At 35.8% G+C, this 18517-nt stretch overlaps 1 protein-coding gene across 1 annotated transcript; it reads left to right on the forward strand.

Annotated features, from left to right (window-relative positions):
* The first annotated feature begins 9453 nt into the window (after positions 1 to 9453).
* On the forward strand, positions 9454 to 13730 carry LOC132631756 (LRR receptor-like serine/threonine-protein kinase RGI1). Its single transcript, XM_060347454.1, has 4 exons — positions 9454 to 10158; positions 10600 to 10860; positions 11225 to 12097; positions 12975 to 13730. Exons 1-4 carry the CDS (start codon positions 9738 to 9740, stop codon positions 13454 to 13456), a joined length of 2037 nt encoding a protein of 678 aa, XP_060203437.1. The 5' UTR covers positions 9454 to 9737; the 3' UTR covers positions 13457 to 13730.
* The last annotated feature ends 4787 nt before the right edge of the window (positions 13731 to 18517 follow it).

Below are 18517 nucleotides of genomic sequence, written 5' to 3' on the forward strand. Positions count from 1 at the left end.
ATACTTTTTATGTGCTAGCCAAAATAAATCTTAATTAGAAAATTAAGTACTTATGAGCTAAGTGACTTTAAGACAAGGCTTAAAATAAAGATGCCTGCTAGATATGATCTTTTTAAATTATTTTAGAGCATGTTAGCAGGTTTATTAGTTCTGTTCTAACAGACAATTGAGGGTATGCTCCTCTTTCTTTCAAATTATATTTGATAGAGATTGTGGCCTATAGTTCCTCTTTAGCTTTGTTATTTCCCTTTTTCATTCTGTTTTGCTTGTAAGAAATATAAAGCCACTTTTGGTGGATTTTTTGTTTAAAGTATATATGGTCTAAGTGAAAGAGTTTAAGGAAGTGGAGTAGTATATTTTTTGACATGGAAGCCAGTGCATGCTGAAGTTGAAATCACCGTAATGAATGGGTAACTTTATATACGTATCTTTATGACATAACAGGGGCGGAACTACAGGGGTGCAAGGGGTGTCAATCGAACCCCCTTCGTCGGAAAATTACACTAGATATATGAGGTCAATTTTTTAATTCATGCATAAATATTAATGTTGCATCCCCTTAACATAATGGAAAACTCAGCTTAGTGGCTGAGGCGCCTACTATTGAGCCCATGGTTGTGGGTTCAATTATTTGTAACAACATTTTTTAACTCTTTTTCATCCAGTCCCTTTTTCTTGAACTCCTTTATCAAATGTTCTGGCTCCGCATTGGACATAACAACTTTTTTCTTCAACCTTTTGTGTGTGATCGTTGATGAAACTCAAGTTGAAGTAAAAGGCACAACGTGGTAAAGAGGCTTGTGTTGGCGTTGTGGGGTTCGAATTTAAGGAGATATTTCATGATAACCAGACGGAATAAAATGTTTGCTCGTTTGTACTCATTTATAAATTACTCATTAAATAATTACACGGCAACAGTTATGCACATCGTATATCCTTAAGGTATATAATTCATATTTTGTATACCTTAATGATATATAACATTAAGAATAGTTGAATCACATTATTGTATATCTAAATCTAATGGGTATACAACATGTAAATTATATATACCTACTCCGTATAATTTTGTAAATATTTTTTTTCTAAGTAGGTATGGAGTGCAATTTTCTTTTAAAATGAGTATTTTTGCATAATTGTTTTTGCCGCTTGAAAGCACCGCATAAATGTCCCGAATTTAAATACAATAAACTAAAACTATAATCAAGGAATTTTAAAAATTACTAGGAATATTGATGATGCACCACAGAGAATGTAACTGTAAAATAATGATCGGCAGCAAAATTTGGGTTTTAAGGTGAATTTGACTATGCACCTTAGAGTATCAGGACTCAGGAAACAATTGCAACAGTACTCAAAGTACAAACTCAATAAACTATTTAATATATACAAGTAAATAATATAGATAGGGCATACTTGTCAAAAAATTAAATAAACCTGTAATTGAATTTTGAATATGGTAATCGTCAAACCACGTACATTTAATCCTTACATAATTCTGTCAATTTCTCGATTTTTAAAGAGCTCAAAGGAAAGTACAAGATTCTGTTAATTACATGTTAAAAAAATTGGCTCTGAGTTATATCAAAACAAGCCATTAGTAGGGAAACGGTTTTTTGAGACCTCTCCACCGTGCTACCACTCCATGGCCGGAAAACGGAGAGGAAGACCAAGGACAATACCTCTAGCAACGTTTGTAGATCCAGCGGGTACTGGAGAACAACCAGGGAAGGGGACGGCAACTACTCCTACAGGTACGCCTGCTCCCTCAAATGGTGGTGTGAACCATAAGGCGCTTGAATCTATGCCGACCACCCGTGATGTGTCTAAGCAACTTCAATTAAATGATTCCCCTAATTCAGAACCAGCTAAGAAACCCGAAATAACCCCAATGCCAACACCAATTGTGACTGAGCAGCAGAACCCTAATGGACCGACACCAGCGACGAAGGACCAGAGTAAAATTACAGACAAGGAGAGATTACCGGAGGAATCGTGGGTGAACTTGTTTGCTAAAAACAGATCAGTAGGGAACGGTATGTCTCTCTCTTACATTCCTCCGCAAATTGTTAATGGCGAAGCAGTGATTCAACTGGATAAACATGAGGTAGACCGAGAAACAGGAAAATGGAAATGCGCCCTAATAGTGTACGTTATCGGAGATACTCCTGGGTACAACACTATGAGCAGATTTATTAAGCACAATTGGTCACATGTTGCTGCCCCTGACCTGTTTATGCACGAAGAAGGATATTTCATAGTGAAGTTTCAGTCCATGGCTGATATGCAAGAGGTGTTATACGCAGAGCCATATACCATCAATAATCGACCTCTTATACTGAAGAAATGGACTGCCGATTTTGATTTTGATGCAGATTTTCCCACCTGCTTTCCTATTTGAATTAAGCTGCCTAAACTTCCCATGAACTGCTGGGGAAGTGACTCACTTAGTAGGATTGCAAGTGTTGTAGGCATCCCAATGTTTGCTGATGAGTGCACAGCCAAACAAATGAGGGTGTCGTTTGCTAGAATGTTGGTGGAAATTGATGCTACTAAGCCTCTACCCGAAGAGGTGAATGTGATGGATCCCAATGGTAGAAGGTTTTTGCAACAAATTCACTATGACTGGCGACCCATGTTCTGTAAGAAATGCCAAGTGGTTGGCCACTCATGTCCTGATGAGCAGCCTAAATTTGGCCATGTTTATGCACAGTCAAAGAGGAGGAGAGGAACTAAGAAAATAGTCCAACAATGGTAGAACAAAGATATGGTTTCTCAAACAATTATAGAACCGGTGGTGAACAGGGATAAGGGCAAGCGGCCTCAATCCATACAAAACCCACTAGAACCCATGAAAGAGCAGAACCATGCACAAGAAGCATGTCCAAGTATACACATAGCTACAAATTATGCAGAAGGGTCATCTCAAACACAAAATCCTGTAGAGGAGCACTTGCCTGGACCAGGTCTATTATGGAGCTCCTTTCCTAAACTGACCCCTACCCATGTGAAAAATAGCTTCGGGTTGTTGACAAGAGTTGAAGGTGGAACAACTATCGAACCTCCTGACCAAGGAGGACAATCACCTAACTCTCTATGACGTGGTTATTTTGGAATGTTCGAGGTGTAAATAAACGATACAAGCAAAAAGAGATAAAGAATATTTTAAGGAATAAAAGCATCAAGTTGGCTGGTCTGATTGAAACAAGAGTGAAATCAAACAAAGCTCAGAAGATATGTCACAACTTAGCTCCTAATTGGGGACACTTGCACAACTATCAAACAGCTAGAAATGGAAGAATATGGCTTATCTGGGATCCCAACAAATACAACGCAGTCAAGATTACTGAAGAAGCCCAACTGCTTCATTGTATGATCCAGAAAGTAGGGGACAATTTCACCTGCTTATTAACGGTAGTCTATGGTTTTAATACCGAGGAGTTACGAAAGCACTTATGGACCAGACTAAGGGAACTAGCTACAGGAAATACAACGCCATGGTTGATATGTGGTGATTTTAATGCCCTCCTTTATTCACAAGATCGACTCTATGGGAATCCAGTTCAGGTTACCGAGGTTAAGGAGTTCAATGACTGTATGCAAGACCTATCACTCACAGAACTGAACTGGAGAGGTGATTACTACACTTGGTCCAACAAGCAACATGGAGATAAGAGGATATGTAGCAGACTTGACAGAGCCATAGGGAATTTTGAATGGATGCTTAACTGGGGTCACCTTACACTAGAATATGGTTTCCCGAATGTCTCTCACCATGCGCAGATGGTACTGCCACTTGACACTGATCAGTTAAATCCTAAAGTCCCTTTTAGGTTCTTTAATGTATGGGCAGAACATCAATCCTTTATACCAACTGTTCAAGCTGCATGGGCACAACAAAGTAGCACAGGACCAATGAGGAAAATATGGCACAAACTAAAGATCCTCAAACCAGCCCTCAAGAAATTAAATGCTGAGGAGTTCAAGACAGTTACACAGAAAATCTCGCAAGCAAGGACTGATTTGGCTGCAATGCAGGAAATGCTGATCACTCACTGGTCCGATGATTTACAACAAAAAGAGAAACTTATCTTGCAGAACCTAGAAAGATGGTCCAAGACTGAAGAAAACATCCAACAACAAAAATCTAGGGTCAACTGGTTGAAGGTTGGGGATTCTAACACTAAGTATTTTTCAGCAGTAGTCAAGGAAAGGGCACACATAAAGCAGATCAAAGAACTTACCTCCCTTGCTGGGATTACATTGACTGATCCTCAGGCCATAAGAGATGCGATCATAAATTTTTACAAGGGGCTAATGGGCACGGCTGCTACTCAACTTCCAGCAGTTAACAAAATGGTTATGAGGCGAGGACCTGTCTTAGCTCACCAACAAAGACTTGATTTATGCTCCGCCATCACTGATGCTGAAATTCTAGACAGTTTGAATTCTATTGGTGACGATAAGGCCCCTGGTATTGATGGGTACAACGCTAAGTTCTTCAAGAAATCCTGGCATGTAATCAAGGATGAAGTTATTGCTGCAGTCAGGGAGTTCTTTGTCACAAGCAAGCTATACAAAGCCATAAATTGTACTGCTATCACACTCGTCCCGAAAACTGAAAATCCAACTAGTGTTAAGGATTACAGGCCAATCGCATGCTGCTCAATCCTATACAAACTTATTGGCAAAATATTGGCTACAAGACTCCAAAAGGTGGTTTCTAGTATTGTGTGTGAGGCGCAGGCAGGTTTTATTCCGGGAAGGAAAATTGGAGATAATATCATTTTAGCTCATGAGCTTGTTAAATCCTATACTAGGAAACATATATCTCCTAGATGCATGATTAAAATTGACCTCCAAAAAGCTTATGACTCCGTGGAATGGATTTATCTAAAGCAAGTTATGGAATGTTTATCCTTCCCTGATCAGTTCATTACTTGGGTGATGGAGTGTATCCAGTCAGTGAACTATACCATCCTGATCAATGGAGAGGGTACCGAGCCTTTTGACGCGGCCAAAGGTCTTAGGCAAGGAGACCCCATGTCTCCATTCCTATTTGCAATTGCTATGGAATATCTTAGCAGAGGACTAAATGGTTTGTCAGATGTTAAGGCATTCCATTTTCACCCTAGATGTGCTAAATTGAAAATCACACACCTATGTTTTGCGGATGACTTGCTTCTATTTGCAAGGGGGGATAGTTCTTCTGTTAATGCTCTACTTCAATGCTTTACCCAGTTCTCCAATGCTTCAGGCCTCCAAGCAAACTTAGGAAAGAGCTCAGTGTATTTTGGAGGTGCATCCTCAACTCAGAGGCTGGAAATTCTACAACTATCGGGCTTTTCATATGGTGAACTACCTTTCAAATACTTAGGGGTTCCTCTATCCACAAAGAAATTGAACATCATGCAATGGCAACCACTTATCCTCAAAATTGTGGTCAAAATCTCTTCATGGACAGCCAAAAAGCTTTCATATGCAGGCAGGGCCCAGTTAGTACAAACTGTCTTGTTCGGTGTCCAAGCTTACTGGGCACAACTATTTGTATTGCCTTCTAAAGTGGTCCAACTCATTGATAGCTACTGTAGAAGCTACTTGTGGTCGGGAAGTAACAACATCACTAAGAAGGCTCTAGTTGCTTGGTCTAGAGTATGCTCTCCCAAATGTGTAGGTGGTCTTAACTTGACAAATATAAGTTTGTGGAATAAGGCAGCTATAGCAAAGACTCACTGGGATCTTGCAAACAAAGCTGACAAACTTTGGATCAGGTGGGTGCACCTATATTATATAAAAGGCCACGACATAAACACTATGCAGATCCCCAAGCAAGCTTGCTGGATGATCAGGAAAGTGATAGAAGCAAGAAGTACCATGAACCATGTGCAAGTGAATATATGAGCTGGGAAAAGCTTCATCAGACAAGTGTACTTTCAACTGTTAGGAAATGAACCTAGAGTCCTCTGGAGGAACTTGATTTATCACAATGCAGCAAGACCAAAAGCCAAATTCACGCTATGGGTTTTGATGCATGGTAGATTATTGACTACTGATAAGCTGCATAAATGGGGAGTACCAGTTGATCTATCCTGTGTTTTCTGCCACAACCATGATGAATCAAGAGAACATTTATTTGTTGAATGCATATATGGACAATCCCTGTGGAGTAGACTATTAACCTGGATAAAGAGACAGCCAACAACTGCTACTGGATGGGATCAACATTTGCAGATAATCTTGAAGGCAACCAAAGGCAAGACACAGAGGGCTTCACTGTTTAAAATGATCTACACTGAGTATGTTCACTGCCTATGGATCGAAAGAAATGCACGAATTTTCGAGAAGAGAAGCAAGGAGTATGAAGTCATTGCTAAGGAGATTGCATATACATGTTGTGTTAGAGCTCCACCTAGGCTAAGTCTTATGCTACAAAATCTTATGTTTTAGCTAAGCTTCAGAGCTTTGTAGTCTGATTTGTGATTTCATAGATAGATTGGCTGAGTCAGTCAACTATGATGCTTGTAATGGCTTATACCGGTGATTAATGGAAAGGTTAGTTACCAAAAAAAAAAAAATTAAGAACAGAAGAGAAAATTGAGGGTGAACATTAAATTGTCGGTAGCGGAAGAGTTATTAATATAAATTTGAAAATACAGAAGAGTTTAAGCTAATTGAGCTGAAATTAAAGATTCTTCAAAGCCACAGCAGGTATTATGACACCAAAACAAAAATTGCCACAAATTTTCAACATATAAAACTATCATTTTCTCTATGTGCTAACTGCTATGTATGGCCAATGGGCAATAACAACTTCAATAGAATATTTCTCATTTTTCCCGAAACGAAGGTCATGCCAAGTCTCCGCATATTTTGCTGACTTGGGGAAATCTCGTCTATTCCGTAAGTTCTCATACTTTTTCCAAGAGTTGTACTGGTATTCTGTCCAATTTTGATGTTATACTGATATTCTTTTCTTTTAGTTTGCTCATAAAAAATTATATTTTTTCTATTTAAAACCTTTTAATTTCGATATTCCTATTTGATGTTAAATAGCTTACTGTTATGAACATTGAACATGATATTTTAATTACAATTATATATATTCAGAGTTCTTTTGATACGCTGGGGTTGGAAATTTATTTCGAGTTTTCAACTAATAAATTCTTCGAATGCGACCGTGATTCTCAATTTCTATAAGATGATTAGCATGACAATCGCGCTTTTACTTAAGTTCCCAAGTTTGTTTAAGAAAGTATCTCAAAACGGATGCTTTTTGTAGAAAAATGAACCTAAGTTGATATGGGCTGGAATACAGGTTAGGAAATTATAGAAAGCGCAAAAAAGAAAGTGCTTAAGTGCATGGGGTAATAATAACTAAAAAAAAAAAGCTAAAAAGATAATTGAATTGAACTTGTTCCATTGATTATGTGTATGATGAATGATATCAATTGCTACTATCTAGATGTCTTATTTATACAAAAAGAAGTTAGATCCACTATTTTATCGTGTTAAAAGCCATTCTCTGAAAATGTACAGCGCATTTAGTTGTACTTCATTGCATGTCGATTAATCATGTTGAGAATAGAATTCTTCCTTCATTTCTCTTGCTCTTCCATCTGCATCGAAGGTGTTATTTGATTGAGTACTTGCCGAAAAAATATCGTCAGTCGCAATAAATATTTTATTTGAGTTTTAGGTTGTAAGCTAAAAATTAAATCACCCGGCTGGCGATTAAGCTCTTGGTATTAACGATTGATAAGCCATTAGGCTCAACAAAAATATCATGTTCTTTGTCTCTGGCTACATAAGATCTATTTGTAAGTTCTACCAGCTTAATAGTTATTTTACAAAAAAAAACTTAATGTCAACTTAAACATCATTATGTTTGTTACACTATATATTAGCTCAGCTTTATATGTTTTAACAAGTAATTACCTTATTTTTCAAATACAATTCTTACATTTTATGAATAGTAAATATCTTTTAGGTGATATGATAGTGTAAATCCTTTTACACTCTTGATGAATATAAGTTAAAAGGGATTAAGTTATATAATTTTTACACTATCAAGTTAGTTTTATATGCTGTTACATGTAAAAAGTCTTATTTTTAAGATTCCTTTTTTAATTATTTTAAAGAGGTTTACATGTAGATATTCTTTGGATGACCTGGGAGTGTAAGGATTTTTTTTTTTAAAAAAATATTACCAGTGTATATAACTTAAAAATAATTTAAAATTATAAAATAAATGGTGTGTTTGGTATGAAGGAAAACATTTTTTTTTTATGAAAAAAGTATCCTGAAAAAAAAGTTATTTTTCTTAATTATTTTTGTTGTTTGGTAAGCAAGTACTCCCTCCGTTCCCTTTTACTTGTCCACTTTTGACTATGTACACCCCTTAATTAAGAAATACTAATAATGAATGATATAATTTACCAATGTAACCATATTAATTGATGCATATTTTTATTGGATTTGAAAAATGATTTGAAGTGAGTATTTAATACTATGGGTAAAACAGAAAAAAATAAATTGTCTTGTCTTGATCTGCTAAAAGTGACAAGTAAAAAATAAAAATCTATTTTTGGAATACTGGACAAGTAAAAGTGAACGGAGGGAGTAGAAATATTATCCCAAATTAAAATATACTCTATCCGTCCTAAAATAAGTGTTACTTTAACAAAAATCACGCCCATTAAGAAATCAATAAATACAATATGGAGTTTATTAAACTATCCTTATTTATTATAGATTATTTTGAGAATTGAACAATATTAAAGAGGACTACTTCTTTAATGCTAAGTGTATAGTTGGAAACACGTGCCAATTTTTGTCTTGAATTCTTAAGGGACACTTATTTTGAGATAATTTTTTTATTTGCTAAGATGACACTTATTTTAAGACAGAGGTAGTATAATCTAGACAAATACTTTAGTCTTTGGGGACTGGAGCAGGTAGGGGTGTGGGGATGGTCGAGTGGGGGTGGAGGGTGACATGAAGTATATTGAAAGATGGGAATATCCTTCATCGTAAAAAATTATCTGCATCAAATATTTATACCAAACAATAAATATATAATCTGCGTTTATATATAGACTTATACTAATCCATGATTAATTAACTTAAGACTTTTTACTTATTAAGTTGCTTAAACCATGGTAAGTTCAATTAGTTTTTAAATGTCAAATATTGAACTTGTTTTCTCTACTTTTATTAAAAAGTTATTTTTCTCATATTTTAAAACTTATTTTCCTATAAAGTTAAAACAAATACTCCGTATTTTGATAAATCAAACATGAAAAAATTAAAAATATTGTAAGAAATACCAAACACACCCAAAATCATTGAAGTTTTTTTTTTTTGGTAACCAATGTTAGCAATGGTTTGGGGACATCTCCATAACTTTGTCCCTTCTCATTGTCTAATATATAGAGAGATTTGTTTGTCTTTGTGTTGAAGAGTTACTTTCAGTATCGCTTAGCTGCACGCTTAGACTCCACTACTAACCTCCCTCGATTCCTGTTCTATCAAAGCCAAGAACATAGGACAACACCACAAACGCAACAGAAGAACAAATATTTTTAATAAAACAAACACCGCTAAAGCAGACACATTTAAAGAAACAGTAGTACTACTACTGTTCAAAAAAGAAAAAGAAATCAACTGAGTCAGTAGCACTTCTCTGAAACCACAAGAACCTCACTTCTTCCACCATTATTTCCAGTCAAAGTGGTAACATGGGTTTTCCTCCATTATTTCTCTGCTTTCTCCTCATACTATTCTCAGTTTCTGTAAATGGAAATGATGAGTTGCGAGTTTTAATGGACTTAAAGGCCAGTCTTGACCCGGATAATGCTTTGCTAACTTCGTGGACTGTTTCAGGTGACCCATGTGATGGTTCTTTTGAAGGTGTTGCATGTAATGAAAAGGGTCAAGTAGCTAACATTTCTCTTCAAGGTAAAGGGCTTAAAGGGAAGCTGTCACCGGCCATTGGTGGGCTTTCACACTTGACTGCACTGTATTTGCATTATAATTCCTTGTATGGTGAGATACCCAAAGAAATTTCTAATTTGGTTGAGTTGTCTGATCTGTATTTGAATGTGAATAATCTCTCTGGTGAGATTCCTCCAGAACTTGGAAACATGTCCAGCTTGCAAGGTCAGTGTCTAGAAACTTCTCTGTTTTTGCATTATGTTTTGCTTGGGTTCTTGGGCTTCTTTTAGTATTCTGATAAAAAAAGAAGCTATTTTTAGGCTTTTCTTGTTCTTTCTATGTATTTCTCAACAAATGTACTGAGTTCTTGTTGGAAAAGCTAGGAGCTTCTGCTGTTAACACTTGGTGTCTTAGAAAAAAATTGATGTTATTTTCATTTCTGAAAAATAATAACTTCTCCATTTCACAAAATGAAAGTTGTTCTAGTTTGGAAATCATAAAGATTACTTTTTTCCCCCCAAAATCGTTTAGGACTCCAGTTTCTCTCTAGTGGTTTACCGCTTGTAAGTTTAACTTTCTTGGGTTTTTATTTTCTGCCTCATTTTGTTTATTGTCTCTGTGTGTCTTTAACTTATAATTTCTTGGATTTTATCCCCAATCCTACAGTTTTGCAACTATGCTATAACCAGCTTACTGGTAGCATACCCAATCAACTAGGGAATCTAAAGAAGCTCAATGTCCTGGCTCTGCAATCCAATCAGTTAACTGGTGCTATCCCCGCTAGCTTGGGTGATTTGGGAGTGTTGATGAGGGTGGACTTGAGTTCTAATAGCCTGTTCGGTTCAATTCCTTCAAAACTTGCGGATGCTCCCCTTCTTGAAGTCTTAGATATTCGAAGCAACAGGCTTTCTGGCAATGTTCCTCTTGGTAATAAATTTCTCTCCCTACATTGTACTATAGTCACATAATAACCAGTCATTTCTTTAAGCTTTTGGTAAAAACAATAGCCTGCTGGAATCACTATTTACTTTTCCCAGCCGGTATACATAGATTATGCACTTATTATACACAATTATACATGTATTATACATGCTCTGGGTATTTTTAGTTTGAATGGTTGGGTGAGCAGCTACAACAACAACATACCCAGTATAATCCCACCAGGTGGGGTCTAGGAAGGGTAGAATGTACGCAGACCTTACCCCTACCCTGTTGGGTAAGCGGCTATTTAGGTTAATTTTCCAAAAATATGATATATCTTATCTGGTCTTTTATTTTCTGTCTTTTGAAGCTTTGAAGAGACTAGTTGGAGGGTTCCAGTACGAGAACAATCAAGGACTATGCGGAGTGGGTTTCCCGTCGTTGAGAATTTGTACCTCTTTGGATCGCTCGAATCCTAATAGACCAGAGCCCTATGGAGGTGGCTCAAGTGGTTTATCAACTAGAGATATTCCAGAGACAGCTAATCTCAATCTAAACTGCACCGGAAATGGTTGCTCAAAGTCATCGAAAACCTCGCAGGCATCTGTTGTTGTAGGGGTTATCGTGGTTACTGTTATTGCGTCTGCTATAGGAATTCTTACTTTCACGCACTATAGAAGACAAAAGCAGAAACTTGGAGGTGGACTGGATATGTGTGATAGCCGTCTCAGTACTGACAAGACCAAGGAGGTTAATAGGAAGAATGGTTCTCCCTTAGTCAGTCTTGAGTACTCGATTGGTTGGGATCCCTTGGCTGAGGGTCGGCGTTATGGTGGAGTTTCCCAAGAGATTCTGCAGAGCTACAGATTCAATTTGGAAGAGGTGGAGTCAGCTACACAGTACTTTGCTGATAAGAATCTATTGGCTAAGAGCAACTTTTCAACTACATATAGAGGGACTCTAAGAGATGGATCGCTTGTTGCTGTTACGAGACTTACCAAAATTAGTTGCAAGTCAGAAGAAGCCGAGTTTTTAAGAGGACTAAACGTTTTGACGTCTCTGAGACATGAAAATTTAGTTCGGTTGAGAGGGTTCTGCTACTCTAAAAGTAGGGGAGAATGTTTTCTCGTTTATGATTTTGTCCCAAGAGGAAACTTGTTGCACTACCTAGATGTGAAGGAGGATGAAGCTCGTGCTCTTGAATGGTCCACCAGGGTATCTATCATAAGTGGCAGTGCAAAAGGTTAGTTTTCGAATCAACTCTGTCTTGTAAGATCTAAAGTGCAGCAATTTGACGTAATATTACTTTTTAAGTGCTTACTATATCAACAATTCAACATTGTCCGGTACTGATGCATGTCAGATATTTCCTGCTTCTAATAACTTAAGATATTAAGCATGCTTCTTACCAAAAGTGGGGTTGGTAAAACCCGAGAGCACTTTATGGCTAGATAGCTATATACTAATCCTATATACTAATGCTCATATGTATCCTTGTCCAACCAAATGGCGAGACATTGAGGGTGTGTTTGGTATGAAGGGGTTTTTTTTTTTTTTTTTTTTTTGGAAAACAAGTTGTTTTCTTACTTATTTTCTAATGTTTGGTAAATAAGTGATATATATATATATATATCCCAAGAGCATTTATATGTAATCTAGCAAAACACTATGGGGGTGGCGTGGGTGGGGAGGAGACAATGAACTTAGAATGTCACTTATGGAGCTTGTTTTCCCTACTTCCATTAGGGAAGTCATTTTCCTCATTTTAAAAAAAGTGTTTTTCCTAGAGAAAATATTTTCCAAAACATTTTGACCAACCAAACATGTGAAAGTTGGAAACACACCCCGACTTCTAAGCTAAAAATCAAAGAAAATTTGCATATCAACATTTTATACTTGACTGTGTTTGATCCTAGAAGCAGTTTGTACAATTTTTTCAAGTCTCATCCATCTATCTAACTAGCATGGGCGTCTCTTTAAAAGGTTTCTTTCTTTTCTCCCTTTCTATTTATTTGTGCTATCAAAAACAAACATGACACTCAATCTAATACAAGCGTCAATCTTAGTGCTTTACTATAAAGTGGATCTAACAAGTATCTATCTGTTATCTTCTTGAGCAGGCGTTGAGTATTTGCACGGGTGCAAGGTGAATAAGCCAGCTCTAGTGCATCAAAATATCTGTGCTGAGAATGTGCTCCTTGACCAGCGATGCAAACCATTGCTTTCCAATTCAGGCCTGCATAAGCTTCTCACAAATGATACTGTCTTTTCAGTACTCAAGGCCAGTGCTGCCATGGGATATTTGGCTCCAGAGTACTCTACTACAGGCCGATTTACCGAGAGGAGTGATATTTATGCCTTTGGAGTGCTTATTTTCCAAATTCTCTCTGGCAAGCGAAAATTTACCAGTTCAATGCGAGCTGCTGCTGAATCGTCCAAATTCCATGACTTGATGGACATAAATCTTCGTGGAAGGTTCTCTGAGTCTGAAGCAGCAAAACTAGCAAAAATTGCTTTGTTATGTACACATGAATGTCCACAGGAGAGACCGACCATGGAAACAATCTTACGAGAACTTGGTAATTTGGCTAACTTTTCCTAATGCTAATGATCTTCCATCAACTATTGCCTCTGGCAAATTTTCGATCCTAACTTATTAGCTGGAGATTGATTCGTACTAACCTCTCACGAGTACTGGAGCTTCAAAGATTTACTCAGTCTGAGAACTTCCTCGACTGAGGACTTGACTATTTTGTGAATGTTTGTATCTCGTACGCAATTTAACCTTAGGATTTCTCATGTCGGAGGAATTTCCTCTGTTTGTCTCATGGATTCTTATTAATCTATTTGTAAAAAGATGGATGTTCCTCCGTTTACCTTGGATTATTGCTTTGTTCGTTCATGGTGCCTTCTGTCTCATATTCCAGGGGTTCATTTATTAAATACATTTCAACAGTAGTTGCCGCTGTAACACTTTGGAGCAGCTTGAGGCATATGTTCAGTGATTGTCAACTTACAACTAAAAATTTGAAGGACGAGGGAGATGTTCTCCTACTACTTTCACTAAGATAAAATAGATTGCATGATTAAAAGTTTAAAATCCACACTAAAATGATCATGAACACTGCCCAAGCAATGGTTTCAGTAAATCATGGTTTCCCATGTCATAACTAAAACCCTGCTAATGAAACTTTTACTTCGGCTATGAAAAGAATTTGAAGGAAAATCTTGTGATGACCCAACCCGCTAGTAATATTGTCCGCTTTGGGCCTAGGCTCGCATGACTTCAAAATGCGTCACTAGGGTGTAAGGCCTTCTTACGTACGCCCCCCTCTTATGGACTCAGAGTCCTCGCTGAGGTTTGCTCCACCGTATGAGATTTGCCGCCTAAACTCACTTGAACTCTGACTCACCATTTGTAATGATCCCACCTACTAGTAATATTATCCGCTTTGCGCTAGCATCTCTATTGTGTTTTGCCGATGTGCGATTTTCTTCCTAAGTTGGAGTGTCATAAATCCGTTCTCTTTTCAAACGAGGCCTTTAATATGATAGGTCTTGGAGGTAAAATTTCAGATCTACAAGAGAACAGAGTGGTTCTGCTTGAATTGAAAATTTGAAATTTATTTAGGGAAGTTCGAGTATAATTAAACAATCTTTTGTTATTTGCTGAATCCCTTCAGAAATGTATGAATAACATGAAACCTATTAGGCCAAAAGCTCCATGGAGAGCAACAAAAGTCTGGAGACCCCATCAAATTCTAAATTTGAAATGAATAAGAGAAAAGTTTTGAGTATGGTTATTATATTGACATTCTTCTATCCTAATTTCATTCTCATTTTAATTTCACTTATCGTCTCAATATAACCGATCGGGCGATCTACTTGTTTTTTTTTTTTTTTTTTGTACAGTTAATTCAGATGAGAATAATTTATCTTTTGGAAGATACAATTATGACAAAAACTATTAGTAAGACTACTTTAGTTGGTTGTGGGGAAGCAGAAAAGTAACTATCCCTATGGAACCAAGGAAGTACATAGACTTCAAATAGTCTTCCATTCTAGATTTACAATTGTTTGAATCTGGTTTTAGAGAGCTAGAAAAATGTCGTAGGTTTATCAAAATGGCATTTGATCTGAACAAAGAAAACATGATTGTTATAGTTCTGCATGGAATCTGAATTGTTCTACATCAAATCAGTCTCTTCCAATAACTATTTACAATTCCAATCTAATAAAATTCTCAAAAATGACTAGCTTATTTTGGTATAATCTATCAAGATTTAGGCTTCTATCACTCTCCTTCGAGGAGATTTTACTTTGTATACATGTTCTTCCCCTGTACATTTTGTTGGAAATCTTACGGAAAATACTTCAACACGAACACGTGTAGGGACTTTTCTTCATCACGAACACTTGTAGGAACTTCTTTTACACTTGAGGAAAATGCTTGATCACGAACAATTGTAGAGAATTCTTCGTAGCTTGAGGCATGCCAATGGCACTGTCCTTAAGGATATTTCACCCGGTATGAGTGTATCCCCCAGGATTCAACAAGCTCTTCTAGTACAAAACTAGGAGCCAGAATCTAACAAAGATTTATCTCATAAAAACCCAACAATATATAATGAGAAGAAGTACTTTTTTCACACCTCCAAGATGAACCGATAATGTATGATATATATCAACTTAGAGCTTCTAATATCTGAAGAAAAGACGAATTGCAAAATGGTAAAACCTTTCTGAAAGTGGTATAAACCATAAGATCAAGGGGTGTGTCCAGAATAAAAGGCACGTGTTGGACTACTAAATATGCAGAGTCAGGCATTAATGCCATACAAATATTTAAGAATAATAAAGACCATAAAAACAATTTGTCAAATGACCATATTTAATTTATAAGCCGTTTGGCAACGGACAAATGTTTTTCATTATGAAATGTTACCATTAAGGCTAATAAAGTATAATTAAGTCTTTTGTATTAAAGCCAATAAAACATTAGAAATAGTCCTATTATTTTTGAGATATTAGATAAAATTATTATTTTTCTAACAATCCCCCATATATCTCAAAAATAATAGAAGAAATAAAATAAGAAGTTTTGTTGGGTTTTCACATCTAAGTACAATGCATCGAATCTGGTGTTCCGTAGACTATGAACCAGACCTAGATAAAATAAGATTAAACTTACAGAATAATTAGTGAAGTTTAGAACTTCTATGAACCAAAAATTCTTTTGTAAGTCTAGGGTCTTATTCTATCACATTATACTCGCACAATCTTTGTCGTTATCGCGGTTTTGCGCTAAGAGGCCATGCGCGTGTCCTGGTATTCATGAGTGCTCTAGAAATCCGTCACAATTTCATAGGAGCGGCACCACTCCACACTCATATAGGTCCACCCATCAAGTGTATTCTGCAGAGCAATACACCACCTATAAAGAATATGGTAATGGATTAAGAGTTTATAGCTCAACCTCACTTTGCCTTGCAGATTTGCACTATATTCACACACCATAGGAAGGGACATAGTTTAATAGTGTACTTTTGATCAACTAATGACTTGTTATTACCCATATGAACCTAATTCATGGGATCTCCAATCACATAGGTTGGGTTACCATCATTGTTAATCTTCTCAAATGACAAAAGTCTCATTCCCCTCGATGTTTCTTTTAGTCTTGTGAATCGGCCAAATTCACCTCAGACTTCACACAATTATAAAAATTATCACATCTCACAATAGCGCTATTAAGAAATTATTTTCTCACACAACTAATGTTGCTTGGCAACCACAATATATACATGTTGGTTTTATTCCAACCTCAATACTCACTAAGAAGTATCTTAACCTCATCACTAGCCAACTTCAAACCATAAACTCATATTTCATTATGGTCTACTTGGCTTATTTTCATATTAATTATTACACCCCCACAAAGGGTAAACACATACTCACTAGTGGATTTTGAGATCCACTTAGCATCATTGTATCCTCTCTAGTACATCAAATATTAATTCACTATCACACTTATCCATCAGTTGGTTCTTTTCAAAATCATGTACCGAGAAAAGAAATAACACCATAATTTTTTTATTTTTATTTTTTCAAAAACATTTTGAATAACAAGACCAACTGAAATATTATCACTTTCAAAACATTCTCTCAAAATAACTCTAGTAAGATATTATGACCCCCATAATTTCAAAAATTTCAAAGTAAGGACTTTCATGCCTCATAACACCGTAACCCCCACATTTTCAAAGTATTTAAAATAGGGGAACAATACTTTCATAACCTCACAAGTAGTATTACTAATTCTCATAAAACATTTCATCTTATAAATAACAAGCTAATAATATAACTCACCCAAATAGCTATACTCACAATATGTCATCATCAATAAATATTTTTAAGAAAAACAATATGAGAAAAATAAGTATCGATATTAAAAGTATTTTTTTAAAAATAGTAAGCACATATAAATCATAATTCCAATACTTATTGTCCACAATTTGGAAACAACCTCATCATCTTCAAATAGAGTATTCACTCCAATGATAACACCAATATTTTTCAAAAGTAGTTTTGAGATTTTTTTTTTATTTTTTTTATTTTTTATTGTAAGAACTTGAGTAGTTCTTGAATTACCAACATAAGTAAATCATTTTTCTTCTTCTTCAACTTGAGTGTAGAACTCAAAATTAACTTTACTTGCACAAATATGATTAGTAGTATCAAAGTCATCTAACACCCAATATCTTACATTAGCCACAAAAGATTCGCTCGAAAAATGACCACAATAAATATATCATCCGCTTAATCAAAATTATTTTTAATTAGCGGGATTATCATTCTCCGAATCTTCTCTACATTTATGAGCATAATGACATAGTTCGTCACACACAAAATAATAATTATTCCCATCAAAACCTTCTTTATTAGTGTTGCAGAATCTGATCAATACCATATCATTTGACACATGAAGTTGACTTTGTCCAACATTATTCTCATAAAAAAAAATATTAGGACCAAAGTAAAATTTCCATATAAATATCTCACATTTGTAGGAAAAGAAATTTGTCATAATTCAACATTTCTTCATCCAAATCATCAAGCAAGATAATTTTAAAGCCTAAATTAAATTTACCAAATCTCTTCAATGTGCAAAGAACACAACTTATACAAACACAGATCTCAAAGATAGGTCTACAAATTCTTGCACCATAATTAATCTATAAAGATAAACATCAATTTCAAGCCAAATTAATCTATAAAGATAAACATCAATTTCAAGCCAACTTTTCAAAAAATTATCACAACATATAGATGCATATTATTATACATATCTTTGCACTCATCTTACCACCTCAAATATAAATTATCCACAAATATTCAAATGGCTTGGACATTATTTAAGAGCTACCTAAAATAATATAACAACAACACAAATTCATCACAAACCCAAAACCAATTCATTGTATTTAGCATTTTGTTGACCCAAATGACTAAGACAAAAAAATATGATTAATTTCAGAGTCTATATTATCCAATATAAAAATGTTCACCAAAAAATCTCAAACTTGTAGAACATCATGATAAACCCACTTATAATTTTTACACTAGAAATCTGCCCCACAACTCAATATTAAATCTTAGAGAA

The sequence above is a fragment of the Lycium barbarum genome, chromosome 3, assembly GCF_019175385.1.
Source record: "Lycium barbarum isolate Lr01 chromosome 3, ASM1917538v2, whole genome shotgun sequence".
NCBI lineage: Eukaryota > Viridiplantae > Streptophyta > Magnoliopsida > Solanales > Solanaceae > Lycium > Lycium barbarum.

Bases quoted from the DNA above. Each gene is read 5' to 3' on its own strand.
- LOC132631756 (XM_060347454.1), top strand. From the start codon at position 9,738: ATGGGTTTTCCTCCATTATTTCTCTGCTTTCTCCTCATACTATTCTCA. The intron at 10,861-11,224 runs GTAATAAATTTC...TGTCTTTTGAAG, and splicing joins TTCTGGCAATGTTCCTCTTG to CTTTGAAGAGACTAGTTGGA. The intron at 12,098-12,974 runs GTTAGTTTTCGA...CTTCTTGAGCAG, and splicing joins CATAAGTGGCAGTGCAAAAG to GCGTTGAGTATTTGCACGGG.